This window comes from Alternaria atra (genome assembly GCF_907166805.1).
Source record: "Alternaria atra isolate CS162 genome assembly, contig: 28, whole genome shotgun sequence".
NCBI lineage: Eukaryota > Fungi > Ascomycota > Dothideomycetes > Pleosporales > Pleosporaceae > Alternaria > Alternaria atra.
The window spans coordinates 1634498-1661672 of record NW_025091326.1 but is presented as its reverse complement, the minus strand read 5'-3'; the positions used below and the strand labels follow the sequence as shown (position 1 = coordinate 1661672).

Sequence of the window (27175 nt, the reverse complement as noted above, 5' to 3'; positions counted from 1 at the left end):
GTGCTGTTGTTAGCAGCACCGATGAGAAAGATGAGATATGCGTAAGAAAGAACTAGGTCCCACGGACGTAGCCTTGGGCCTAGCTTGGCACCGTTAGACCCATACTACAGCGAGTCCGCCATCTTTGAATTCCTTCAACCACTGCTCCCTTCTTCACTAATTCTCCCCCCACACCACGCTTTCTCTCGTCCAACCGCGAAACATTTACCTGTTTCGCCATCGGCCCCATCAAGCCAACGGCCCCAAAACTCGCAAACATCTAACTTTGACCTGCTGCTTGCCAGGTTCGCGTGTATGCGCTGATGAGCCTTCTCATGCTGCGTTGATATCCGCACTTGACGGGCTTCTTCTTAGCGACAACCCTGGCGACAGCCCGCGCCTGCCTGGAAAGGGTTCTTCGCCGTACTTTGGCTCGGTCTTTCTAATAATTCTGCCTTCTCCTGCAGAATTCTTCATGGCAGACACGAAGAACGGCGAAGGCGAGGCTCCGTCCTCGACGGCTGGGGACCAGTCCAATGCAGCATCACCGCGCAACGAAGATGACGCGCAAAGCAATCAACAGCAGCAACCCAACGCTGCATCAGAAACAGCGCCTTCCAAATCAACTAGCAAGGCGTCTTCTACTAGAAATTCAACACCCGCAGCTTCTTTAGAGGTACGGCAACCTGCACAGGATTCCAACGACGCGTCTTCTGCCATGGACGATGTGCAACCATCACCGGAGGCCGCCAACGGTGCTTCAAATCAGTCCAAGGCATCATCAAAGGAGCCAGACCAAAATGGTGAGGTGCCGTCGTCTTATGGTACGCGATCGCGCGGCCGTCCTGGCAGGTCGCGACCTAATTATGCTGAGGACACCGAAATGGACTTCGAAGTGGGAGCTGCATCCACGAATGGCAACGTATCTGATCCGCCATCGCGTAATTCTGTGGTTCCCGAAAACGGCCATGCTTCTAGTGTGAGTGGGAAGAAAGGTTCCGCCTCTGCGCAAGGCAATGCATCGTGGGGTAATTCCGGATCCAACACTAAAGAGAACGCGCCAAATCCCAATATTTCCGGCCCATCAGCGACCGCTACAACAACTCAGTCAAGCACACCACAACCGCAACCCGCAACTAAACGACGCAAAAATGCTGCTGCCAACGGCGCAAATGGTAGTCACGCGAGTGCCGCTGCGCCAAGCCAAGCAGGGGCGAAGCGCGGCAGCCATGCCAGCGCCATGGTAGCCGCCAACAGCGCGCGGGAGTCCAACATGATGACTTTCGAAAACACGGGTGCTTTCCTCGTTGATGGTCATTTGGAAGCAGACGACGGCCAGATTGTTTCTGTTAATGGTAAGTTTTGATTTGCTTTGGCTGCAGCTGACGGTCGCTTCGTTAAGCCAGCCACGTCTTGCGGCTTGTTTCCCGTTTTCTAATTGGACGTGCAGATCAAGTGTACCTCGTGTGCGAGCCGCCCGGCGAGCCCTACTACCTTTGCCGAGTTATGGAATTTATCCACGTCGACAACGACCCCAAGAAGCGGATAGAGTCCATGCGAGTTAATTGGTTCTACCGCCCACGGGATGTCCAGCGCTACAACAATGACACTCGTCTGGTCTATGCGACCATGCACTCTGATCTTTGTCCCCTTGCATCTTTACGAGGAAAATGCCAAATCTTGCATCGAAGCGAAATTGGCGATCTAGACGAGTACCGCAAGACCAAGGACAGCTTCTGGTTCAACCAAGTTTTCGACCGCTTCATTCATCGCTGGTATGACGTTATTCCAGTCTCGTCGGTTATCAACGTACCCGACAAGGTCAAGAAAGCGCTGGACGAGCGATGGAAGTACATATGTCTCGAGACCAGTCGAGTGAAGGAATTGACTAGCGCCGTCAAGAGCTGCAAGCGTTGCGTTGGATATTGCGCAGCGTAAGTTCTCATTTACATCCTCCACGTGATGGAGCTAACTCGAATAGGAATGACTCCGTCGAATGCGCTGTGTGCCACAACACATATCACATGAACTGCGTACGTCCACCACTTCTGAAGAAGCCGTCTCGTGGTTTCGCTTGGGCCTGCGGCCCATGTAGTAGAGCTCAAGAGAAGAAGCTGGAGGCTCGACTGGGTACTACCCACGAGGATGCGGAAGAAGAGGAGATTGTAGATGAGGAAGAGGAGGAGGCAAGCGGCGATACCAACGCAGCCACACCTGATCTAGATTCCCAAATCGACACACATCCTGCGACTCAGGCCGAGATAGCTTTGGCTAAGATGTGGCCTATGCGGTACCTTGGCATACACTGCCGGGTAGAGGACGCACTGCAGTATGACGACCGAGCCATCTACCCTCGCGCAAGTTCCAGGCTAGGACCGCGACACCAAGCCAACGTCAACGTCTGGCACGGACATCCCGTGGAACTGGTCAAACCCGCGGAAATCAAGAAACGCTATGTCAAGGCTGCGGGTAATAAGAAGGAAGGCAAGCTCTCCAAAGAGACGGTAGCTGCGATCGAAGCAGACAAGGCGGAGAAGGCCAAGCGCCCTAAGTGGGTAATGGACGAGCCGCCTGGGTACGTTCGCCGCGGTGAAGACCTGCCGAATAAGGACTCGAAGTGTACCGCGGAATTGATGTTCAAAATGCCACCGTTAGGAGTCCATTCCACGCGAGGGGAAGATAACGCGCCAACCGTCACGGAAGATCAAGTCAAGGCTTACATGGATCGGGCAAGAGCCCTGGCTAAGTCGCACATTGGCGTAGAACCTTACAACACGAACTTTCTGGATCGGTGCCTGGCGCTCTTCACCAAGTACCAGTACGATGCAGACGTAGCATTGAAGCATGTCAAAAAGATTGATAAGCGGAAAGACTTGAAGGAGCCGGAGTTGACCAAGGAAGAAGAAAAGAAGTGGAATGAAGGTGTCGCAAAATACGGTTCGGAGATTAGGCTCGTTCGCCTGCACACCAGCAAGACTATGTTCTACGGGGATGCAGTACGCTACTACTACATGTGGAAGAAGACGCCCAAAGGAAGGGAGATTTGGGGTTCCTACAGTAGCCGAAAAGGGCGAAGCAAGAAGGTGGAGCCTGACGCACAATCCCGACTCGTCGATGATGTCGCCGACAACGCGGACGACTCAGCTTTTGACAGCGCGAAGGCTATACAGCGCAAGCGTCTTTTCCAGTGCAAGTTCTGTACGGTTCGCCATTCTCGCCAATGGAGACGCGCGCCCGGTGTGACACCCGGTCAGATGATACCTCCTGACGGTCGGTCCAAGGACAAAACCGGGTTTCTCATCGCGCTTTGCCTACGCTGTGCGAACCTATGGCGCAAATATGCAGTGACATGGGAAAATGTCGACGAAATCGCGAAGAAAGTTGCACAGGGTGGAGGAAAGGCGTGGAAGCGACGCATCGATGAGGAACTCCTACGTGAGGTTTACGCGGCGCAGTCAGATCCCAGCTCCAAGAATGGCACTCCCGAGTATGCCGAAGCTCCGACTGCTACTGCCCAGCCGGTTGCAGAGCCGCCCAAGAAAAAACAGAAGACCGCTGCTATTACCAACGGAGACAGTGGAACGAGTACTCCTGTTAATGAGCCCGTCTCGAAGAAGAAGGAGAAGGAAAAACCTGCTATGGCTCCGAAAGCTCCTACACCCCCGCCAGTTCCCGCGCCTCCGAAGCTAAGGCCTTTACCCTGCGCTGTGTGTCGGTCGTCTGAAGGTTCCCGTCTGGAATGTGCAGCCTGTCGATTGACTGTCCACAAGCGTTGTTATGGTGTCGAAGAAACGCGACAGGCAAACAAGTGGTACTGCGATACATGCAAGAACGACAAGAAGGAGAGCGTGTCATATGTAAGATACATGCTGAGCATTGTTGAAACCCTACTGACTGATTAGACATACGAGTGTGTTCTCTGCCCACAGCAGGATACCGAGCAAGAGTTCTATGAACAGCCGAAGGCTACGCACAAGAAGAAGACCGATCGTGATCGCGAAAAGGAGCGCCTGGAGAAGGAGCTTGTTGACAGAGCCAAAGACGAGTATCGTCTCCGACAACAAGAAAAAGGCCGACCGCTTGTACCCCGAGAACCGCTCAAGCGCACTGCCGACAACAACTGGGTGCACGTATACTGTGCAATCTGGCATCCCGAGATTAAGTTCAGCAGCGCGATGCGCCTCGACATGGTGGAGGGAATAGGAGCACCAACACTTCGGTACGATGCGGTTTGTAAGCTGTGCAAGACAACTCAAGGTGCCTGTGCATCCTGTTTACAGTGTCATGCGACCTTCCATGTTGGCTGTGCTCATAGCAACGGCTATACGTTCGGCTTCGACATGACCCCGGTCAAGGTCTCTCGCAGGGATGCAGTACCTACGGTGACTATGAATGGGGAAACGGGTACATTGATTGCAGCGATCTGGTGTAAAGAGCATTCTCCCAAGACTGTTGTTCACCCCATGAATGAGGAAGTGGAAGGGACAGATCTGATCGCATTGCAGCTGTTCGCGCGTGAATTCAAGCAGGCCGATTTAACCTTGACAGGCACTGCGCGCAAAGCCAACCTGGTAGACCAGTCGACACGCGTCGTACCCCAAATCGCGCCAACTCCAGTCAACCGTAGGGCATCCGCGGTCACTGCGCCAACACCCACGTCGGCCCGTGGTCGACAATCGAACGCTGGGATATCAGTTAAAGAAGAGTCAACCGAACCGACTGCGCCCAAACCTGAGCGCAAATGTGTGCGCTGCAAGATTGAAGCTAGTCCGCGATGGTGGAAGGTTGACGAAGAAATGCCAGCAATACAAGCGCCTCGTGTGGTAGATGGACCAGTTGACCGCGAAGGTGTGACAGACCAAAACGGTCACATTGAGAAGAAGCCTGTTGTCGAGGAGGGTCGCATCATTAACGGCAATGGCCAAGACGATCAGCCGATGACGGATGCGCCAGCTGTTGCTTCGCCTGCGCATAACACTTTGCGGCTGAACACCAACATGGACGCTGTTCCCTCAGCCTCGTATATATGCCAGAAGTGTCACTGGAAGAAACATAATGGTACGGATGACGAGGAGGAAGAGCGAGCGAAATCGGTATCGATCTTTAAAGAACCTCCGCAGACATACCCTTTGCCAGCGACCCAAATACCAACATACCCACCGCCTCATCCGCCCCTAGCAGGAACCTGGACAGTACCAGGTGGTCCCGCACCCGGTCAGCCCCCTCCGTTGCCCTCATGGCATAGCGGAGTCCCTCCAGGACCTGGCCATCCCCCGCACCATCTACCCAACGGGAACGGATATGGACCACCACCACCACTACAAGGCCCGCCTATTGGTCACATTCCTTCGTTCCATGCGCCGTACCCGCCTCAACCTAATGGATATTCGGCCTTTTCAGGTGCACCGATGCACTCTGCGATAGCAGCTGCAGGGCTTCGGCCACCGTACTCAGGGCCGCCTATTAGTGGACCTCCTCAGTTACATCACAACAACGGCGCGATGATGGTCAATGGCGCTATGCAATCGCCACGGACAATACCCTATTCGCCAACTCATCCTCATGCACATCCGGCCTCGCGTGAAAGCCCATTCACTGCACCTCCTCCAGCGGTAGCGCAGTATCCTGTGCTCCACCACGGTAGCCCTGCACCTGGCAGGCCAGCAACACCCATGGACACGGTGATGCGGGATGCTCCAGCAGTCACGTCGGCGCCCACCGAACGCGCCAATACTGGGGCAAGTGCGAGTCCATCTCTCCGCAATTTGTTACATTAGACTTTCATTTCGCCCCTTCTCCTTTCTATCTGTGTAATCCGTTTCATTTGAACTCGAAGCATGGGACCGGAGTTGATGCCTTTGGGCGTTTTCAGCGTTGGTTGCAGGAATATGACCTCACAGTGACGCCACATTGCGAAACACATGAGTAGTCTACAGTAACACGGTGGGAGCATAGAGTAGGGCAGTGAAGTCGTTATTGGGTATGTAATTCGGCGTCTGGTGGCATTATACCACAACGTTTGCTCTGTGTTTTATCTGTTATTCTGCTTTAGAGTTAGCGAAGCCGGCCTCCCACGGTACTGAATACATTTTGACCTCGTCATCATCATCATCGGTGCATTGCGCGTCTAATCATGCCTCGAAGTCCTGCCTGTCTGGTTTACAGTTCGTTTTACGAGTACCTCAGAAAACACAGAGAAAAAAGCCTCCTGCGGCGGTTGCAGCGGCAGGTCATTGCTGTCTGGCGGTAATGCGCACGTGTTTGAGCACGCCCGATACGTGTACAAGAAGAGATGTTTCAGTACAGTAGAATGAACCTCACCGACTGTTGCATCATAGCTCACGCGCAGTTTTCAAAGCGACGAATGCTACAGCCACATTTTGGCATCCGACGTTGCAGAGTGAAGTCCGCCACATCCGGCCAGACGGGCAAGGAACAAGCTTTCCAGCCCTGCAGGGCACGGGTCGCGCTCCACTCCTATCCACGCGTCCCTTGCATACCTCATCCCGACCTCCCCAACCTCGAATCTCGAGTTGCCCCAGCCACAATCATCGTCTCTTTCCTTTTGGTCATTTCTTTTGCGTCACTCATTTATCGAATTGCCGTTTCCATAAGTTTCCATTTATTTTCCATCAAGCCACTTCCCCAGATATATACAGTCGAAGTTCAGCCACCTCCCCAATAGCCGCCCACGCATCCATCCCCTCTTGAAACCCAATACATCCACGCCTCACACATCTGAAACAATACCCGTAGCTAACCCTCTCCACACGCGACACACCTCCCTCTCGGGAGCCTAGTCGACCGAAGGAACGAACGACGTAGCAGTGGCGCAGCCAGCCCATTAACCGCTCACATCGACCATAATATCTCATTGAATTGCGGCACATACTGGGCTTATACCAGTCGATCGTCCCTTCTGCGATCCAACGTATACATCCACAACTCGCCCGTTTCCGAAAACAGGAAATACACACAAACACACACACACACACACACACACACATCACATCACATCACAGCCATGCCTTCATTAACAAAGAGATACTACTGTGTAGATGATTTCGCTGGAGGGAGGGAGTGTTATGAAGGTAACGATGGCTTTTGGTACACAGATGTATGTCAACCCTTGTACCCTCTAGCTCCTACAAAACGTTGAACTAACAATGCAACAGAAAGGCATAATCGTCAAGTGGATAATCCTCGCCTCGTTCTTCTTCATATTCTTCGGTTGGTTCGTAGGAGGTCGTATCCACGCAAAGCAACGTTTAAGAAAGGGTCTTCCATTGCTCGGATACCATCGCGTACGTCTACCCCTCTTCTCCGACACCCATGCCACCCAATGCTAACAAAATGACAATAGTTCCTGATATCCTACTCGGAACGTCGCCGCCACGGCCAAGTCCCCCAGAACCACTTTACCTTTTACCAAACACAAAACCCATATGCACCCAACGCACCCAACCCACAATACACACAGAGACAGGATGGCACATGGGCGGAACCCCCGCCCCTATACCAGAACACAGATGCGCCACCACAATACTTTGCGCCTCCACCTCCAGGCGCTACAAAAGCGAACCCTAACCAAGGGGCTCAGGCCATGGAGATGCCGTTGTATGGTGCACCGCCGCAAGGAGTACCGCAACAAACAGGTCCTCAGCAGACGGGTGTTGTAGGTGCGGACGTAGAGCAGGGTCATACACAGGAGTTACCACCTCGACCAGCAAAGGCGAAGATTATGGGTGTATTAGATCGCTTTAGACGGTAGACAGAATGCATGAGAAGATGCAAGGACCGGAAAGAAAGAAAGAAAGAAAGAAAGAATGCGTGACTGGATCACGTTTGTTGCAATTACGTCCATGTTAACCAGCCGTTAAACACTATTCATAATAATTTCATGACTAACTAGCTACACTTAATATTCATTCAATCAATCAACCAATCAATCAATGTCCATGGCATCGCCGTCTCCATCTGCAGGTATTGCCATAGGTTGGGGTATCGCATCCATCATCCTGTCTTCTCCAGTCGTAGTACTACTACTACAACTGAAGTAGTTATTCCTTGCCAGATCAACATTCACGGGTTCTGTCACTGGGTTCACCTGTTTATCCCTGATCCGCTGTCTCGCCTCTACAATGGCCTTGCGCACATTGTCCTGCGCCTCTGGTACTGTCAGACTTGTGGGTACATTATACAGCACCAACTGATTTGTCTCTGTAGGCTTAGGCTCTGGGCCCATTAAGATGTGTTTAGGTATCTTGGACAGATGCTTCTCGATGTCGGACAGGAAGATGGGGTTCTCTTCGTCCGACTCGATGTCGGAGAGTTCGGCGCTCAGGTCGGAGATGTAGACTCTGTGGGGGGTGTCTTCTACTTCCATGCCTACTGCTTCTGTTTCGGCACAGGCGCGGGGGAGGCGTGGTTTGCGTGGCTGCTTTCGTCTCGAGGCGACGAAGGCTAGAGGGTCGCCGTATGAGGTGGCTGTTTGGGGAGCGCGTGGGAGTGTGGCATCTGTTGAGCCTGGGACGGGGATGTAGAGGCGTGTGCCATTGTTGTCTACTGGAGTGATGTTGTTAGCATTGGGGCCAATGTGGATGAGAGGTGAAGGTGCAGCATACCCAAGTTCAGCAAGTCGAAGCGCTTACTCAGCCGCTGTTCATTCTCGAGAGAAGTGTCGGCTTGTCTCTTGGTGCCATGGGGCGCATTCTGTTGCGCATATGGAGGAGGGTTGCTAGCGACTTGCGCCATGCATCGCAGCTTTGGTAGTGAATCTGTTTAACTAGAGCCGAAGACAGCCGATTGGTAGCGTGGTAGGGTGGTGTGATTATTTTGTGATAGTGCTGTTGTTGCGATCGCAGCAAGCCATGGTTGTTATAATGGGACATGCAGTCTAGGCGCACTTACGTGAAGCTTCCAGAAAGGCTGAGGCCGCCGTCGGTCCTCCGAAGCTCCTACGGCCAGTCAGCCCCGCAATCGCTGGCTGCAGCTCGGCGCCCGCACCCACAAGTTTCGTGAATGCTGCAACCACTGATATCCGCCCCTCTGAGTCACCAAAGGGTTAGAGGCCGTCTACCATTGATTTCGAGTTGCTGCTCCTGCCTCCTGCGCTCACGTTCGCCCCGGCTAGATTTGTCGATACGCCACACGAGACTCTTCACCCACACACGACATCTTTCGCTGCCCCTCCACGACGGCAACGCGCAGGCCGCAAACATGTCGCTCGCCCAAGAGAAGCACGAATGGGGCGCCGTCCGCGTGCGCCAGACTTTCCTTGACTACTTCAAGGAGCGCGGACACACATTTGGTGGGTTTCTCTTTCCGTGTTACAGTTTTGAGTCAACTGACAACAAACAGTGCCTTCGTCGTCCGTCGTCCCACTCTCCGACCCCACCCTCCTCTTCACCAATGCGGGCATGAACCAGTACAAGGCCATCTTCCAAGGCACCGTCGACCCCTCGTCCGACTTTGCACAGCTCAAGCGCGCCGCCAACTCGCAAAAGTGCATTCGCGCTGGTGGAAAGCACAATGACCTCGACGATGTGGGCAAGGACAGTTACCACCACACTTTCTTCGAGATGCTGGGAAACTGGAGTTTTGGCGACTACTTCAAGACGGAGGCGGTAGGCTTCACCTGGGAGCTTCTCACAAAGGTCTACGGCATAGATCCCAAGAGGTTATACGTCACATACTTTGAGGGAACAGATGAGCTGGAGCCAGATCTGGAGGCCAAGGAGCTGTGGAAGAGCGTGGGCGTGCCAGAAGATCACATTCTGCCTGGAGACATGAAGGACAACTTCTGGGAGATGGGTGACCAGGGACCATGTGGACCTTGCTCAGAAGTGCATTACGATCTGAGAGAGCCAGTCAACGGAGAGTACAGGAATGCTGCCTCACTCGTCAACATGGACGACCCTGAGGTTATTGAGATCTGGAACAATGTTTTCATGCAGTACAACCGCGAATCCGACCGATCCCTACGACCACTACCGAACAAGCACATTGATACGGGTATGGGCTACGAGCGATTGGTCTCGGTGCTGCAACACAAGAAGTCCAACTACGACACCGACGTCTTCACACCTCTGTTCAAGAGGATACAGGAAATCACTGGAGCGCGCGAGTACAGGGGCAAGTTTGGTGATCAGGACCCTGATGGTGTCGATACCGCATATCGAGTCGTCGCAGATCACGTTCGTATGATGAGCTTCGCCATTGCCGACGGTGGTGTACCCAATAACGTTGGCCGAGGATACGTCGTCCGCCGAGTGCTACGAAGAGGTGCACGGTATGCGCGCAAATACTTTGAGACGGAGATCGGTGACTTCTTCTCCAAGATTGTACCAACGTTGGTTGAGCAAATGGGTGACATGTTCCCGGAAATTAAGAAGAAGCAACAGGACATCATGGAGATTCTGGATGAGGAGGAAAAGGCCTTCGCCAAGTCGTTGGATCGTGGCGAGGTCATCTTCGAAAAGTACGCGCAGAAGGCCAAGGCCAAGGGTTCAGACGACTTGCCTGGAGATGATGTCTGGCGGTTATACGACACCTACGGTTTCCCTGTTGATCTCACAAAGCTCATGGCTGAAGAGCGGGGCTTGAAGATCAAGGACGAAGAGGTTGAGGCCGCACAAGAGAGAGCTCGCGAAGCTAGCAAGGGCGACAAGAAGGCTGGTGCGGTAGTTGTCAAGTTTGACGTACACGACCTCGGTGCGCTGGAGAATATGCCAGAGGTCCCAAAGACCGACGATTCCGCCAAGTTTGGCCGCGAGAACATCACCGCTACCATCAAGGCGATATATCACAACAAGAAATTCCTCAAGAGCACAACAGAAGTACCGGAGGGCGAGCAATTCGGAGTCTTGCTTGACCGGACAAACTTCTACGCCGAACAGGGTGGTCAAGAATATGATACTGGAAGGTTACTGGTAGATGGCGAGGCCGAGATCAGCATCGAGAACGTCCAGGTTTACGCTGGCTACGTATTACACACCGGGTATATCAAGTACGGAGAGTTGAGCGTTGGTAGCGAGGTTATTGCAGAATTCGATGAGCTCCGGAGACATCCCATTCGTAACAACCACACAGGTACTCACGTTCTCAACTACGCTCTTCGGGAAGTCCTTGGCAACGAAGTCGACCAGAAGGGTTCATTAGTCGCGCCAGAGAAGCTGCGCTTCGACTTCTCACACAAGGCTGGCTTGTCGGACGCGGAACTAGACAAGGTCGAGAAGATCTCGTCCGAGTACATCAAGCAGGATTCGCAAGTATACGCCAAGGAGGTGCCGCTCGCATCCGCAAAGGAAATCCGCGGTGTTCGTGCCGTCTTCGGTGAGACATACCCCGACCCAGTACGCGTTGTCTCCGTCGGAGTACCAGTCGAAGAGCTCCTCCAAGACGTCAAGAACGAAAAGTGGGAAAAGGTCTCCATTGAATTCTGTGGCGGCACGCACGTTCTCAAGACTGGCGAAATCAAGGAACTCGTCATCCTCGAGGAATCGGGTATCGCCAAGGGCATTCGCCGCATCGTCGCTGTAACAGGCCAAGAAGCCTACAATGTCCAGCGCATCGCCCGTGAATTCCAAGAACGCGTACAAAACATGGGCAAGATGGCTTTCGGTCCTCAAAAAGAAGCCGAAGCCAAGAAAATCGGCGCCGACCTTAACAACCTTACCATCTCCGCCATTGCAAAGAGCAAACTTCGAGATGAATTTGCAAAGATCCAGAAGAGCATTCTTGACGAACAAAAGGCGGCTGCTAAAGCCGACAACAAACGTGTTCTAGATGAAGTGACCAAGTTCTTTGAGGACGACAGCAAGAAGTTCATGGTCAAGAAACTAGAGTGGTCGAGTACTGTCAACAAGGCCATTAGCGAAGCTATCAAGACTGTTTCTGGACCCAAGAGTGCGCTCAAGGATCGGTCTTTGTATCTTTTCTCTGCTTCGCCTGAGGAGGGCAAGGTTGTGCATGGATGTTATGTTAGCGAGGTATGTCTTTTTTCTTTCCTTTGCTATGTCTTTTGAGACACGAGATGAATGATGTGTGCTAACGTATTCACACAGCCGTTCAAGAACGCAGGCGCCGATGGACCCAAATGGGCTGCTGCTGTTACACCGATTATAGGTGGCAAGGCGGGTGGAAAGCCGGGCGCTCCTACTGCGATCGGTCAGGGTACGAACGCGGATAAGGTCGACGAAGGTGTTGAGGAGGCGACGAAGTGGATTGAGAACCTCAAACTCTGAGATAGTACTCCGAGGTTTCTGAGATGTGAGCATGTATAAATGATCCAGTCTCGGCATATGAGGTGGAACGGAGGAATTTTAGATACGCAAGGCCCAATGCACATGTACGATTTGTACTGCCATGTTCAAAAACAAAAAAGTCTCTTGTCATGACGATGTAAAGTCAAAGGTAAAGTTGTTGTTACTTTAGTTCCATCAGCGTCTCGCACATCAAAACATAGCCCACATGAAGTTTTGAAATGAACATTCTCATGATAGGCGATGAAAGAACTTGGGACACGCCTGATAACAATTACAACAACCCTCACCCCCTCCAAACCAAAAACCCATACCATAGCCCCCCCAAAACAACCACTGTTCTCAAATTCGTCCCAAGTTCCCACCAGAAGAGTCCCAATCCCCTTCTCCGTTTCCTCGGCTTTCTAGAAACCTTGGTACTCACACCATAGACTCTGACCTTCTTATCTCTATCATGATCGTCATCGTAGTCCTTGGTATGGTCGTAGCCCGCATGTTGTATCAACGGGAGATTGTACTTGGATTGTTGGTTTTGTTGTTGGTTGTTGCGCGTTTGAGTTGTTGTGCGGACAGACAGGTTTCCTGTGCGTTCAGAAGATGTTGAAGAGTTTGAGGAGTGGGATTCCTTTTCCGCTGTAGCAGGGTATGTGTTTGTGCTTGCTGTAGGTAGAAGGGGGCTCTCTGTCGTCGTGTCTGTTTCACTTGAAGAGACAAGACCGAGGGTGACGAGAGCTGCGCGAAGTACGAGAAGCGATAACGTGAGGCCAAATAACATTCCGTACCTCAAGAATGTGCCTATTTGATCTGGTAACAGGCATAGTTTTGTTTGAATCGTCTTACTTGCATCGCCGTTCTTGGGGTTGCCGTGTATGTCGACAGGATTCCATAGACTGACGAGTTGTACACCAGGGAGTCTGACACCCATGGCCCAGCTTGTACTTTTAACGGTAATCTCCCGTATACCGCCACCAGCGCTGGTGTATGCTTTGTGGAGAACCTCGCAGTAATCGTGGTCGTCGCCTGAGAAGGCGTATCGTATGTCGCCTACTTTCTCGGCTATGTCGGCGGTGATTTCACGGTTGAGCACGTTTTGGTATTGGTATCCACCGCGTACAGAGATGGCGTTGCGGTCGTCGTGTTCGAGGGGTGGTTGGCCGGCTGGTGGATGGGTCGGGGGCCAGTGTTCGCGGAGAGGGCCGCAGGGTGTACCTGGGGCGCGGTAGAGAGGAACGTGTGTTAGGAGTATTGTAGGGAATTCGGTGATCTCGTCGTTGGCGTGTGGAAGTTGGGATGTTGCTAAGTCTTTCTTCTCAATGGCGTGGTGAGGCATACCGGGGTATGGTCTGAGGCCTTGCTGGGCACGTAGCTCGCGCTGTATTAGACGCTTTTTACGCTTCTTTGCATCTTCGAGGAAGCCTTTCGTGGGCCGCCATAGCTTCTCGACCTGTTCTGGTGACTCTTGACCGAGTGCGCTCAGGGAGACGCTGTCGATTGAGACGAAAGTGTGGTTCGCAATGACGTCGATTCTGTTCCCGTCGCCAAAGTAGGCGTTGAACCTGTCTCTGACTCCTTCTTGTACTCCTCTAGCAAACCCCAAGTCATGGTTACCAGGTAAACTGCTTATGAGCTTCCTTCCAGGTTGTCCGGGTCTCGCCTGCATACCGCCATCCCCCCAGTGCTTAAAAAAGATATCCCCAAACCTCCTGTACTCGTTCATCCAGAAGTCGTCGCCATATTTGCGATACTGTTTCTCAGGCGAAGTAGTCGTACGCGTAGACCATTCGCGGCCACCATCGAATAGATCGCCGAGGAAGAATATAGTATCAGGGTACAGGATAGTCTGAAAGCGAGAATAGGTGCGACGAAGGTAGAGATCGGTGTACTTGTAGGCCAGAGGGTTGAGAGGCCACGGGCGACCGGGATACGTGTGCGGATCTATGAGTTGCGGGTCGGCGACGAAGATGAGTCTATGGGGGTTTGCGCCAGTTTCCTAGATGTTTGGTTAGTCCTACGTACGTATAGGTAAAGTGACAAGGTATTTACGTACCCAGTTCTCCCAACTGTCCCAATTACAGCTCTCCACAGCGCTATTGAAGACACCTCTTTCGCCCCAGTACAAAACCACCCACCACAGCAGCACCAGCGCTTTCACAAGCGTAAATAGCCGCCTGAAGCTCCAATTTCCACTTTGCAGCTCGTTTCTTTTGCCCTGCACAGCAGGTCGGATACGATATAGAAAGAACGCCCGTACCAGCCGCCATGCTTGGTGTGTCAAGCTCTCCGGTTCTGAGTATGCGCCGACGGGAGTGCCATACTCGTCGTATGTTGTCATTGTCAATCAAAGGAATGAGAAAGTTGCTGGCGCAGCATTTTTGGAAACGATTTCATGTGTGAGGGAATGTTACGCAGTCGTGAGCATGTCGCCTGCGTGATGCTCAAAGGGGAACCAGTTGCGTCGTGTTAATGGTCTGGGGAAAATGCGGCCAGGGTCCCGCACGGGCGAGGCTGATCTGCCGCTACGAGGGGCTTGATGCGGGCGTCTGCAGTGTAACTTTGCTCACCACCACCAAAGCACATAATGCTGCAAGAGTACGTCATCTGGATAGTCTTCCTGAACATATGCAAGTGATATCATTTGGAACATGCTAAAAGTACAAACAACATTTCCCTTTCCTCTCTAGTACTCAAGAGTCACCTCTTGACCCTTGACCCGACCAATAACGATTTCAGGCGCATACTTGGGAATAACTTCATCGTCATGCAACATCTCAAACTCCTCCGACGCATCCTTGCCCATATGGCTGAAGAGCGCCTGAGGACCTCCTGGGTGCTCGTCTGTCCAGTTGGTGACGTCCATGACGATGCCCTTTACGGCAATCCACAGGTCATCCTTCTTGTTGTGCTTTGCAACCTCCTCGAGCGAGAATTCCTTGTCTGGAATGCTGAACTTCTTTGGTGCATTAGGCTTGGAAACCTTGCCGGGGTCGTTTGAGTCGGCCTTCGAGGACATGACAGGAGCGGCAGATTCCTGCTTTTGGTGCTGAACGGGATCCGATGAAGAGCTGGCACTGGCTTGAGCGTTTCCGCTGACACCGTTGCCCCACTCGACGGATACCTTGCCCGGTTGTGATGGGTCGATGTGTAGCGAGATCTGACCAAGACGGTTGACAGCGGCGCCACCAGACTTGTTGAGCGCTTGTTGGAAAAGGTACTTGGAAGCAGATTCTCCTGCTACACGACCATAGACAACGCAGCCAAGTAGTGACGAACCACCAAGGCGGTTGGCGCCGTGAACACCACCAGCGAGCTCACCGCAGACGTATAGGCCGTCGAATGGCTTGCCCTCGGAGTTCAAGCACTGTGCTTGGTCGTTGATCTCGATACCACCCATGGTGAAATGGAGCACAGGCTCCATTTGCGCAACGTGGAAGGTGTCGTTGATGTCAAAGGGCAGGTTGTGGAAGTACTTCTTGTTCCACTCGTCCTTCTTCTCACCCTTTGCAATGGCGTTGTAGCTTTGGAATTCGGCTTGAAGCTCCTTGTCGCTGATTCCAATCTCCTTGGCGAGCTCCGCACCAGACATCTTCTTCATCAGGCCACGGCCAGAGTAATGTCTTGTGTGGAAATCGAGGACGTTGGATGCTTTCGAGTTGAGAACGAGACGAATGGGCCAGTTGCCCTTGTCCTTCTCACCCCACATCATGCCGGAGACGTAATCGCGGTGACCGAGGTCGTCGCAGAAGCGCTTGCCCTTGTTGTTGAGAAGGATACCACCCTCACCACGGAGAGCTAGAGACTGTTAGCATGTGACAGCAAACTTGGAAACGATGTACAAACCTTCGGCGGCCAAGAACTTGGTCTTTGCTGTAGGGTCCTTGGGGTCTACAAGACCGGTAGGATGGACTTGGACCTTGTCCATGTCGATACCGTTGGCACCAATCTTCATCAGCATCTTGTGTCCGTCACCGGTAGCGTGAGCACCGTTGGTGGTTGAGAGATCGTAGGTGTCTGGCCTCCACTTCTTTAGAAGAGAGTCCTCGGTGAAGTCGGCGGCGTAACCACCAGTCGCCAGGATGACGGGTCCCTCGAGTGTTGTCTCCTCGCCGTTGAATGTGTATGTGACACCAGTAGCACGGTTGCCCTCGGTGTTGACCTTGGAGACCTTGGCCTTCTTGACGAGCTGAACGCGCTCTGGCTCCTGCTCGGCCAACTCTTCGAATCGTTGCATCAGAGCGTATGTGATGGCCATACCGGGAAACTTGGCATCGTGGCCACGGTGGGTACGAGGTTGAGAGTGACCACTGCCAAGGTTAGTACGTGTGTCGGGTTCGGGAATAATGTCAAACGTACCCCAACCGCGAGACGAGAGTCAAATCGAGGTTGAACACGTCCATCAACCACTCGACAGCGGCAGCGGACTTGTAGGTCAGGACCTTGATCAGGTCTGGCCGCGCCTTGTCTCGCGCAGACTTGAGTGTGTCATCGTAGAACTGCTTGACGCTGTCGCCAATCTTCGCATCTACTTGTGTCCTTGTAAGGGCACCGTTGATTCCAGATGTGGCCTTGGTAGAGTTGCCGCCCATGAAGTTGTTCTTGTCAAGGAGAACGACATTTCCACCAGCAAGGTAGATGGTGTGAGCAGCGCTCAAGCCGGACACTGTCGTCTTGGTTAGCCAGGCGCGTGACGGTGTATGATGCAGTGATGCTTACAGCCAGCACCAACAACAATAACTCTCTCAGGCATGGTGATGGATGCGGGTGAAGAGTGAATGGAAGTAGAGTCGGGGTAAGGAGAGCAGATGCAGGCGAAAAGTCTGGGGATCGGCTTCTGCTTTGTATGGATGCAACGGGTAGTATGCTCGGCTTCTAACTAGCACTTGAATCGTCGCAACTTGTGCCTCGGAAGTGGAGAATGCGCTAACCCGCATGCACCTGTCGCCGGGCGGGCCCAATCATGTGGCGGCTGTTTGTACGCCAGAGATGGTGCGCCTCTCCAAGACAAGCCTGCAATGCGCTGCTTGGTGCGAATGTCAAGCTATCCTCCAGCTGTCGCATGTGAAGACGCTCGTCGCCGTCAGCACACACATGACTTGTGCATGCGAGGCGTGGCTGGCCCAGTGCGCAACGCTGACCTCTGCTTCGGACGGAACGCCGAGGAGCTGGGGCTTGGAGAACCTGGGGCAAGTCACGCGTGGGAACGCGCAACTCCCCGTTGGCATGTGAAGGCTAGAGCACATGTGATCCCAAGCCTGGCTAGCCACAACCATAACTCTGGAACATCGTCGACGCAATACATTCGCCGCTCGCCGTTGGACGAGTTCAAATGTTACGATGTTCGTTGATGGTTCAGCTTCACAATGCTTGTAATGGCAAATCCTTCCGCATAGGCATCAAAGCCCGATCGGTGTTTGCTCGCACGAGCGCAACACTGAGCGGGCGATATTGCCGTCTTCGGAGTTACAGTCTGGCTATGAACGCATATCGGAGCATCATCTTATGCCGACTTTTCAAGTCGCTCCGATCCCAATGTACTCAACTTGCATTCAAGATCAATTGTGAGTTATTTCAACTTCATTCTACGTGTATAAAGCTTCTCGGGGTAGCTGTTACCGATGCGACAAGACGTGTCTCGGTACAGTTTCGCGCGAGGTCGACCCTAAAGACCGAACACAACATCAATTCTGCCAACAATATATTGCCAATTGCCTGTTTACTCAGTATCTAGGGTCTCCAAGGCCAAGCTTGCGAGAATAGCGGGTCCGATCCATCGGCGCCGTAGGATCCTAGGCCCGGATACTGCAGGACAATCTAGACACTGTGCTCCGATGCATCGTCCTCGATCCTATGTTATACACCGCGATCCTCTGAACCCTCAGTGGCAGGCGACTGACTTCGTCGATGAAGACTGGCTGAACATCAAGTATCCGACAAATGCACCTACTGCGACAGCAAGCATAATCCAACCGTTGTACGTCATGAAAAGCAGCCTATGCACATCAGCCATGGTCCCCAACTCCGCTTTCGTCCAGGAAGCACTTACATGATGAAGAACGAGTAGAAGACCTGTACAGCATACAAGACGGCCTTGATAATCTTCATCTGCTGCATGGCGCTACGTCCAATGCCACCGTTTCTCCCTGGGCCAAGTAATGAGCTAGATTCATCTGCGTCGTCTTTGTATGCGCAAAGAGTACTCAGCGAGTGTTCCTCAAGGTGGTGATTGAAGTGAAGAAAAGAGACCTCCCTAATCTCCTACTTCCACGCTTGCCTCTCGCAATCATATACTGCCTCCCATGGTGTATAGAAAGAGGTGAACTCACCTCTGGGTCCCTCCATGACGCCCTTTGAGTACGCCTCATATCGCCTTGATATTTCCCGGATAGCTTCGTAGCCTGCTGTGAGTAGGACTACGGCGAGTAGTGAGAAGACGAGCGAGCCGGTGCCCGATACGTGCCATGAAGGGAAGACGATGCATAGATCGGTCGTGTCCCAGGTGAACAGCATCTATCAAGTCATACCCCCGTCAGCATATGTTCATTTGGGTACCGATACAAGGAGATAGCTATGCAATCGTACGTTCATGTTGCATTTGGGTCCATCGCCCATGCCAGGCATGTCGTGGCCCATGTGGCCGCCGTGATCCATGTGTGAGTGGTCCATCTGTCTACTGTGCTTTGCTCTCGAAACTGGTTGAGATGGTTTGCTGCTAGAGGGGAGGAGATGTGGAAACTGGGCTTGTGTCTCGAGACGGGTGGGTCGAGGAGCGACATGTGATGGCACGCGTCGCACCAGTGATCGACGCATGCACGCACGAGCCGCGGTTGCGCGGGGGCGACAAGCTCCCCACTTGTGTTTGGACCCTGGATGATTATTACATCGTCGACTCTGTACATTTCAAAGCACGTCTGGCGAACTTATCGCGCCGATTCGAAATAGTAAGGTTTGAATACTACATGCGCGACATAATACCATGAACACAATGCGATCATTACGACCAGTCATCAGACTTGCGCAGAGCGCTTCGCGCCCACTATCGCGGACCCCCACGACGCTCTCACAACGCCACTTCTCCCAATCGCAATCACATCGACAACTAGGCCCGCCATTGAACATACCCAAATGGTACAGACACAGACTCTCATAAAAACTCCCAGCCCTCCAATGTGACATGAAGCAACACGGCTAACCCACTATCCCAGGGTGTCCGAAAACTCCCACATGCTCAAACCCCCAATCAACAACTACTGCGTCTACTCCGACCCCGTAACCGTAATGATAGTCGGCGGACCCAACGAACGAACAGACTATCACATCAACGAAACGGCAGAATGGTTCTATCAACACAAAGGCGCTATGCTCCTCAAAGTCGTCGATACCTCATTACCGCCGGGCCAGCAATTCAAAGACATACACATTAATGAAGGCGACATGTTTTTATTACCTCCCAATACTCCGCATAACCCTGTGCGCTTCAAGGATACGGTGGGTGTGGTGCTGGAGCAGAAGAGACCAGAGGGTAGTTTGGATAGATTGAGGTGGTATTGTCAGAACTGTGGGGATAAAGTGTACGAAGCGGCGTTTCATTGTACAGATTTGGGCACACAGATTAAGGATGCAGTGAATGCTTTCAAGGCAGATACAGAGAAGAGAACATGCAAGAACTGTGGGACGCTTTGTGACACTGCGCCCCAGCCAAAGTAGGCCTGAAAAGGTATAAGCGGATGTATAGTATGTAGTATATGTACGGTGGCGCAACGGAGATTGGGAATCCTATCTAAAGGCCCTTCCACATGATCTTCGAAATGTGGTCCGTCTTCTTTCGACTGGGTTTGACTAGGCCGAGGTGTCGGAGCTCAGCTAGTGCTCGCTGGAACAGCGCCCTGTAACTAGTTAGCATACAATTGCTGTGACGTGCGCATCTTGACTTACATGGTCTTGGGCTCATTCTCCTCAGTTCCATCTCCCGCAATGGCGTTGAACGCCGACCATAGATCGGTGACGTTGATCAACGTTCCAGACTCGAGGTACATTTGATAAACAATAGCAGTCGCAGGCTGGGTGGAAGAAAGAGCTGCCGGATTTCCATCCACTCCACTGCAACAGTCGCAGCCCAGATAGTCATGAGGAGAAGCAAGTGCGCGTTCAACAGCAAAGCGAGGCTTGGGCTGGAAAACTTCTGTGTGCGGTGACTTTAGGTCGTACATAAAGACCTCTGAGAGAAATAATGTTTTTGGATCAATGAACGAAGAGGTAAAGTACGCTTCGAGCTCATCGTGGAATTGTGTAATCAAGTCTGAGTATGCCTTGTCTTGCTCCGACAGCGCAGCTTTGTGCTTGCTCAGGAGTACTTTTTGTGCCACAACGGTGGTTCGTACGCTATCATTGCGAACATCGTGCTGTGTTCGGAGAGGCGCATCGGCATTTTGTAACAAGCCTTCGAGTTTCTCTTGAGTGGAAGCGGTGTCCAGGGAGAAATAGTTGCCCTCGAGATCTCGTAGTGATGTTAATAAAGGTACCAATTTGTCAGATGGGATCTTCTTGATGGACAGCATCGTTTCGCGGATTAGAGGAGATCCAGCCAGTTCTCCAGCTGCTGCTCGAGTCCAGATAGAGGACAGGCGGACGCTAGGTGACATCTGAAGCGACTCCCGGATGTTCGCTAGTACTTTCGCAGCGTGGCTCAGTGTAGTCATGGCGTATTGTCCAGATTGCAGATGTTTTGTAATCTCAGCGAACAGAGACTCATTCTCTTCAAGTATCCTTCGTACGTGTTGTGCTTGGTCACCTTCTAGCAGGTTTTCTACCCAATGACGGAATGAGGGCAAAGCCCGGACAGCCTCGAACGCGTCTGCTGATACTTGTTCAAAAGTAACATCATACTTGAGAAAGACACTAGGCACACTAGCATAGAAGTGCGACATGTAAGCATACTTCAGCCCATCACAGAAATCCTGCGTGTTCTGAACATGATCCTTCTGCCGATCCAGCATACGGCGGCAGAGATTGGATCCAACATGAAGTCGAGCATCTGTGCTAGCAATACTTGCGCGGAATAACTTCTCGATGATCTCATCGGATTGAGTAACGTCGAACTTTTGGCCGTCAAGGTAGCGGAGTGAGTTCCCTGCTAGGCGCTCCTCAAAGCTCTCTGCTGAAGTTGCAATGCCGAAGAGTAGCACAAAAGGCAGACGGTCGAGCCATGAGCTATGGAAGTCAGCGTGTACCATCACGAAACATGATATACTTACTGGAGCAGGTCAACTACATCGACGAGTAGTCCAACGTCAAAAGCTTCGCTATCCTGTAGAGCAACAACGATGCTAGAAACGCCATTCTTCTTACGCCATTCTTGAACATGACCAAGATCGTAATTGAGCAACTTTGGTCCGTGCCTCGAAGATGTGCCGGGGCGACTTAGATCATCCTCATCATCGTCGTCCACGCGTGAAGTAACCTTCTTGATGAGCGTTTTTAGGAGCGTCTTTAAATTCGGACACTCGCCAGACGTTAGCACGACGTACGCGCAATTTTCATCTCTGATTCCGCGGCCCAAACGTTCGAAAAACGGGCCATGGGACGCAATACTAGGACCGGCAACAATGAGCGCTGTCGGTATGGAGAACTTGGGCTCATCTGGTGATGCGCTGGAAGCCGACACGAAATTGACGATCTTTCCCCGGGTGGCGCCATCTACCCCTTCCAAAGTACTCTGGTCATGTTAGTAGCTGTTTTAAATGTGTGGCGATGCGGCTCACTTGAATGCGCTCTTCTTGTTGTGCCCACAACTCTCGATACGTGGCTAGCCGTTCTGGTAGCTGCGCTTGTGTATCGAATTTGCTGGTTCGCTGTCGCTTTGGCGCTCGCTCTTCCGTCTCTGGTGGTTCGTATATGTAACATTTTTGATGCTCCATATTTGATTGTTGTTCAGCGCGATGATTACTCTACTTGCCTGATGTTGTTGGTGTGCAAAGGCTAGGGGAAGGCGCGACGAATCGAAGCGCGTGAGCACGGGACTTGGTGATTTGGTCAAAGCTCACAAGACTACTCACTCAAAACACTGAATACCGCCGCATTACTGTCGTATAAACGCCGACGTTCTGGAAATTGGAATATTATGGCTTCATTGTATTTTGCTTGTATGGTATCTCTACTCAGGGATTCTCAAGAATCCTTGTTCGTCTCCGCGCGCTCGACTCATTCAATGACTGGAAGCTGTTGCGGCTGAAGCCTAGAACCCACCTAGAAGGCGCCTCACCTTCGTATGGTCTTAGACTACATCTTTGGAACATGAGCGAACTGTGTTCCCCGCTTAGTCTAGAAGCTCCTTGACAGTTGCATCCGTCTAGAGCCATTATCATACTGTGGCAGCGACTCTGAGTTAAACAGTCACACAGTATCGTACGACATCCAGATGTACCAATTCGCGCTCTTACCTAGCATAGACCATAGGGCGAGTATAACTCATGCTCGTTGCTTCCTTAACCAAGATTTCTTTGAATAGAGAAGGCTTTGTTCTCTCAATCGTGCTCCTCTTCAGTAACTCCGGGACATCCCTCCATTTCTGCGTCTGGGTATTCGTAACCACAGTAGAGACAGTAACGGTACTCTTGGCGAAGAAATACCAAGAGCTTCTGTAGGCGCTCTGTCACGGGCAAGGCCTCGAATTCTGCCAGTTCTGGATCTTCATCTTCGAGCTCGTTTTCAAGTGTAGTGTAGAATGGCGCAAGGTCTCGGCCTTGTGCTATTTTTGAATCGTCGTCATCGTCATCGGGGGCTAGCGTGGGTAGTCGTGACGAAATGCTGTTGTTCAGTTCTCGGCGTTGTTGCTTGTCGCGCTTGCTCTCAACCCTTCGCCGCGCACGAACACGCCAAAGAACGTTAATGTCCTTGAGCGGTTTCTCGCTCGGGTCTGTCGCGCCTTCTCCTTCAGCCTTCTTATCAGACAAGCGCTCGGCTGTCCTCTGTGCGTTGTCCAAGTCCCGTTCAGCCTTCTTCTCCTTCTGTTCTTGGCGCAATATCTCGAGATAGTCACCCTCCTCTTCCTTTGCGCGTTTTGCCAGTCGGTCTGCCTCTTCGAACTGCTCCCTGAACTTGCGCTTCTTCTCCGACTCAAGACCAATGCCTCCTCTATCGTCCTTGGGATTGACTCGTATAGGCTCTTTACGTGCATCTTCGGATTTGCCTAGAGCATCGCCTTGCTTGAATCCAAATTTGGCCATCATCTTGAATCCTTTGTTGGTCTCAGGCAGGGCGGTAGCGAGGGCAGCTTCTCGTGCAACTTCGGCTTCTTCCTGTTTTTCTGCCTTGGTCTTCTGTCGCGCTCTAGCCTCGCCCTGTCAACGTGTTAGTGTGGCACAATTTGGCAATGCCACCAAACGCACCTCTTTGCGCTTGCGCGCGGCGCGTTGAAGGGAAGTTTCATACTTTGGCCCCTTTGGCGCATCGTCGAACACCATATTCATATAGTCATCTTCCTCGTCCGATTGCGCCATGTTGTGCTGGTGAGTCGTGCGCGGATCACAAATTCGTGTTGCCCATTCGTGTCTACAACTTGCAGAACTGCCCGCAGCTGCAGTGACCCACCCATCATAGCGTTCCCTTGGCATTATGTCAGGGCAGGCGATCCCCCGGACTCTTCTTTCGACCACATCTCCTTACCCAGACTACCACTACCATCGTCTTCCAACCAGTGCTATAGTAATGCATTGAGCGCATCTGACGCAGGTATATCTGAGGCTCCGAAGCGGCTGAATCTCCCGCCATTGACCTAGGAGGCTCGAACAACAGTTTATGACTGGGGCCGGCCCTGCGTGACAAACACCCAAGGATTCGCGATGGCATTAACCGCATATCGCTGATGGATCGGATGCCACGGCAACATATGATTAACGCTGATTCAGACACACCCCAGGATGAAGAAACCACCCACCAATACCCCTTGTCGTCCCATGTATGTCTAGGCGTGGAGAAACAGCCGCTTGCTGGGTCCTGGGTCCTGGGACGGTTCGGCTTGCGCAATTCATCTCGGATTCTGACATTCATGTGAAGGAGCGGGGCTGGTGATTTCGTTACCTGATGCAATATACCGCTGCGCACCTGCTGCTTTAGATTGTTTCTTCGTCTGCAACAACGAGGCGCGCATCCCGAATCCAGATCGACGACCGACAAGCAATCGCTTACATTGGTCGCCGCTTCAGGGGTTCCTGTCCACTTCTAACCCCAAAGGGTACAGAGCGCCGCGCTACCGTCTGGGGTAAGTAATGATCTCTCGCTATCCGGACTAGCCAGAGCTATTCGATATGATCGCATGTCATCCGACTCAACGCCTTCTCGCCTTTGGTTGTAGTCGGCACAGCCAATCGAAATAGTTCGACATGGCTAAGCAACTTGGCTTTGCTTGCCGAACCGACCACTCACGGCTTCTCGGCGCCATAGGTTACAAAATCTGGCCACTGCTTCAATGAACTCGTCACGCATGTGCAAGTTGATCCTTCGCTGCCTGTGTTGCCTCGGCTTCGTATTGCGACCAGATAGGTTGTGAGTATTTCGGAGAGTCTCCGTAACAGGCTACCCTCTCGGGCAACCCGTCGCCTTGATGACACTCGCTAACACGCTTGTCACTGATCGCACCCTTTTCGACACCCGCCTTGCTGTCGGCGCATCGCCAATTATAATCTGGCGCAAGAGGGGTCTTCGTGGTTTTTGTGCATGTGTCAAATATTCTAAGCATTCCCCAGCTTTTGACGTCTTCAGGGTCTGCTTTCCCCGCGACCTCCGCGTTTATACCTTGTTTGGATTATTCTTGGTATCTCTTCATTCCTCTACTTAATTGGCGTGTGAAACTCTGCAGCTCTGTCCCCTGGAGAGTTCACACGCGTCCTGAATCGCCATCAACTGGTGGGTGGTAGATTTATCGAACTGTACACGACATCCTCTTTACACCTAACACGAGACTCTCAGTATGAACGACAAGGCCGGCGGACAGGAACGGGCAGAAGATGTGTATACTACGCCCCAGAAGAAAGGCGGCGTTATCAACAAGCTGTACCCGCCAGGACCAACACCAGGCGCAAAAGAACGTATGAAGAACCACTGCAGAAAATTCTGGTGGTGTGGTACGTGTGTTCCAACGGCCTCAACGGACTTTTTATTTACACTGCTCCAGATTGTCTGGTCCTTGTGATCATTGTTTTGGTCGTTGTTTTGCCAATCATCTTTGTCGGCGTGCCAAACAAGGCCCAGCATGAAATCAACTCTTCGACACTCGAGGTTACTTCCCAAGAAGTCACGAATCCGCAAGCAGATGGTATACATCTGAAGATTGACACTGTCATCAGGAGTGGTAGTAGTTACCACCCTAAGATCGATGCCTTCCGTGCCGGACTGTCGCTGGAAGGCCAGGAGCCCTTTCTTTACGTCGAGATTCCTGAAGCGAAATCTGAAGCAGTAACACGTATCACTGTCGATCAGGATGTCAAGTTTGCGAATGGAGATGCATTCTCGAATTATACAAAGACTGTCCTGGGTAGCGAGACACTTGAAATCCACCTTGATGGCAAGACAAACATTCATCTGTCTGGTCTGCCAGCCATGGATGTTGATTACAACAAAGTCGTTACGATGAAAGGTATGTCTCTTGTAAAGAGATGTCAAAAACTGGTACTAACGTGTTCGCAGGACTAAACAAGCTTTCCGGGCTCAACATAACCGACGTTCGCATTCTCTCCGGGAAGAACGAGATCCTGTCAGACGGCTCCAACCTCATCGCCAACGTTAGCATCCCCAACCCCTCTGTCATGACCCTCGACCTGGGCAACGTCACCATGAATCTCGCCGTTGCTGGCACTGCGATCGGCTACGCCCTCATTCCGGATCTTCTCCTCAAGCCCGGCGAAAACAAGTTTCCGCTCCAAAGCCACGTTGAACAGCTCACTATCCTGGGGCTGATCCAAAACAAATACAAAAACGGTGTGCTGCCGCTTGATATTGTGGGCAACTCGAGTGTGAAGGACGGCGTACATTTGACGTACTACGAAGATGCGATCAAGAGTAACGATATCAAGCTGGATTTGAATGTTGGACCGGCGTTGGCTGGTATTGGAATTAACATCACTAGCTTTGGGTCTTCGTAGATCGCTTGGAGCCTTCGCTATACTTTGGGTTCTTGCTTCCCAAGGTCACACGCGACAGGTTCATGAACTGTTTGAAGTGCGCCTGCTCTGATACCAGAGCTCGAAGAGATTGTGTCCATGGAGGGTTTAGTGGTTTATGTATGATACCTTGTCGTTGCAGCAAATAATATTCGTCAGACCATGCACTCAGTTATTTAACATGTTTGAATACTGAAGTCTGCAGTGTCTTTGCATTGGTAGTTTGAACGTGTCAAAGATCACCCAAGTGAACCGATTACATACATTCCCTCTTAGTGTTATCTTGTATGGGTAGAAACGAAGGACTACCTGATCTAACATGTCACTTCCCAATACTCTTCTCGGGCAGCTAGGGATGGCATCCTTCGAGTTAAGGTAAGTGCTCTGTCAACCCACGCGGCTCTTGCACTGAATTGGCCAGATCCGTTGAGAGCTCTCTCCCAGAATGCTCAGACTAGCCAGTTACTGCTTCTATACTCCCGGGAGTACTTCGGAACTTTGCCAACGTCACTACTACATTCCAACCATGACGCAGCGTACTGGCAAGAGACATTGAAGAGAAAAAAGATCAGTGCGCGGTGGGTTCTACTGGTATATAAAGTACTCTATTTATCGTCTTCCTCCATTTCTTCTCATCCCAACTCACTCGGGCAACTCTCCGACTCATTCCCTCTATCTCGCTTTCCCTTAGCCTTTCTTCTTCACGTTGCCTGGACTCTCTTTTACCATGCACCGATGACAACCTCGTTGGTATCCTCTATCGCCTGGACCTCTACTGTCTGT

At 52.0% G+C, this 27175-nt stretch overlaps 11 protein-coding genes across 11 annotated transcripts; 5 read left to right on the top strand and 6 right to left on the bottom strand.

The window, feature by feature from the left end:
- Positions 1-454: 454 nt before the first annotated feature.
- On the top strand, positions 455-5756 carry ALTATR162_LOCUS7615 (uncharacterized protein; the record flags this gene model as incomplete). Its single annotated transcript, XM_043315243.1, has 5 exons — positions 455-1334; positions 1430-1913; positions 1961-3836; positions 3882-4198; positions 4295-5756. The coding sequence occupies 5 exons, from the start codon at positions 455-457 to the stop codon at positions 5754-5756; spliced, it is 5019 nt and encodes a 1672-aa protein (XP_043171178.1).
- Positions 5757-7003: 1247 nt separating this feature from the next.
- Positions 7004-7750, top strand: ALTATR162_LOCUS7614 (uncharacterized protein; the record flags this gene model as incomplete). Its single annotated transcript, XM_043315242.1, has 3 exons — positions 7004-7096; positions 7155-7283; positions 7343-7750. 3 exons carry the CDS (start codon positions 7004-7006, stop codon positions 7748-7750), a joined length of 630 nt encoding a protein of 209 aa, XP_043171177.1.
- Positions 7751-7924: 174 nt separating this feature from the next.
- ALTATR162_LOCUS7613 (uncharacterized protein) lies at positions 7925-8733 on the bottom strand (the record flags this gene model as incomplete). The annotated part of the gene is made up of 2 exons (XM_043315241.1): positions 7925-8544; positions 8604-8733. 2 exons carry the CDS (start codon positions 8731-8733, stop codon positions 7925-7927), a joined length of 750 nt encoding a protein of 249 aa, XP_043171176.1.
- Positions 8734-9198: 465 nt separating this feature from the next.
- On the top strand, positions 9199-12224 carry ALTATR162_LOCUS7612 (uncharacterized protein; the record flags this gene model as incomplete). The annotated part of the gene is made up of 3 exons (XM_043315240.1): positions 9199-9289; positions 9340-11969; positions 12045-12224. 3 exons carry the CDS (start codon positions 9199-9201, stop codon positions 12222-12224), a joined length of 2901 nt encoding a protein of 966 aa, XP_043171175.1.
- A 519-nt stretch (positions 12225-12743) lies between these two features.
- On the bottom strand, positions 12744-14574 carry ALTATR162_LOCUS7611 (uncharacterized protein; the record flags this gene model as incomplete). Its single annotated transcript, XM_043315239.1, has 3 exons — positions 12744-12759; positions 12818-14232; positions 14290-14574. 3 exons carry the CDS (start codon positions 14572-14574, stop codon positions 12744-12746), a joined length of 1716 nt encoding a protein of 571 aa, XP_043171174.1.
- A 345-nt stretch (positions 14575-14919) lies between these two features.
- ALTATR162_LOCUS7610 (uncharacterized protein) lies at positions 14920-16986 on the bottom strand (the record flags this gene model as incomplete). Its single annotated transcript, XM_043315238.1, has 4 exons — positions 14920-16031; positions 16080-16543; positions 16593-16899; positions 16953-16986. The coding sequence occupies 4 exons, from the start codon at positions 16984-16986 to the stop codon at positions 14920-14922; spliced, it is 1917 nt and encodes a 638-aa protein (XP_043171173.1).
- A 1128-nt stretch (positions 16987-18114) lies between these two features.
- Positions 18115-18746, bottom strand: ALTATR162_LOCUS7609 (uncharacterized protein; the record flags this gene model as incomplete). Its single annotated transcript, XM_043315237.1, has 3 exons — positions 18115-18229; positions 18283-18379; positions 18563-18746. The coding sequence occupies 3 exons, from the start codon at positions 18744-18746 to the stop codon at positions 18115-18117; spliced, it is 396 nt and encodes a 131-aa protein (XP_043171172.1).
- Positions 18747-19460: 714 nt separating this feature from the next.
- ALTATR162_LOCUS7608 (uncharacterized protein) lies at positions 19461-19943 on the top strand (the record flags this gene model as incomplete). The annotated part of the gene is made up of 1 exon (XM_043315236.1): positions 19461-19943. The coding sequence occupies one exon, from the start codon at positions 19461-19463 to the stop codon at positions 19941-19943; it is 483 nt and encodes a 160-aa protein (XP_043171171.1).
- A 73-nt stretch (positions 19944-20016) lies between these two features.
- ALTATR162_LOCUS7607 (uncharacterized protein) lies at positions 20017-22153 on the bottom strand (the record flags this gene model as incomplete). Its single annotated transcript, XM_043315235.1, has 4 exons — positions 20017-20122; positions 20172-21446; positions 21491-21951; positions 21998-22153. 4 exons carry the CDS (start codon positions 22151-22153, stop codon positions 20017-20019), a joined length of 1998 nt encoding a protein of 665 aa, XP_043171170.1.
- A 606-nt stretch (positions 22154-22759) lies between these two features.
- On the bottom strand, positions 22760-23734 carry ALTATR162_LOCUS7606 (uncharacterized protein; the record flags this gene model as incomplete). The annotated part of the gene is made up of 2 exons (XM_043315234.1): positions 22760-23575; positions 23624-23734. 2 exons carry the CDS (start codon positions 23732-23734, stop codon positions 22760-22762), a joined length of 927 nt encoding a protein of 308 aa, XP_043171169.1.
- Positions 23735-25203: 1469 nt separating this feature from the next.
- ALTATR162_LOCUS7605 (uncharacterized protein) lies at positions 25204-26374 on the top strand (the record flags this gene model as incomplete). The annotated part of the gene is made up of 3 exons (XM_043315233.1): positions 25204-25357; positions 25408-25869; positions 25920-26374. The coding sequence occupies 3 exons, from the start codon at positions 25204-25206 to the stop codon at positions 26372-26374; spliced, it is 1071 nt and encodes a 356-aa protein (XP_043171168.1).
- Positions 26375-27175: the final 801 nt, after the last annotated feature.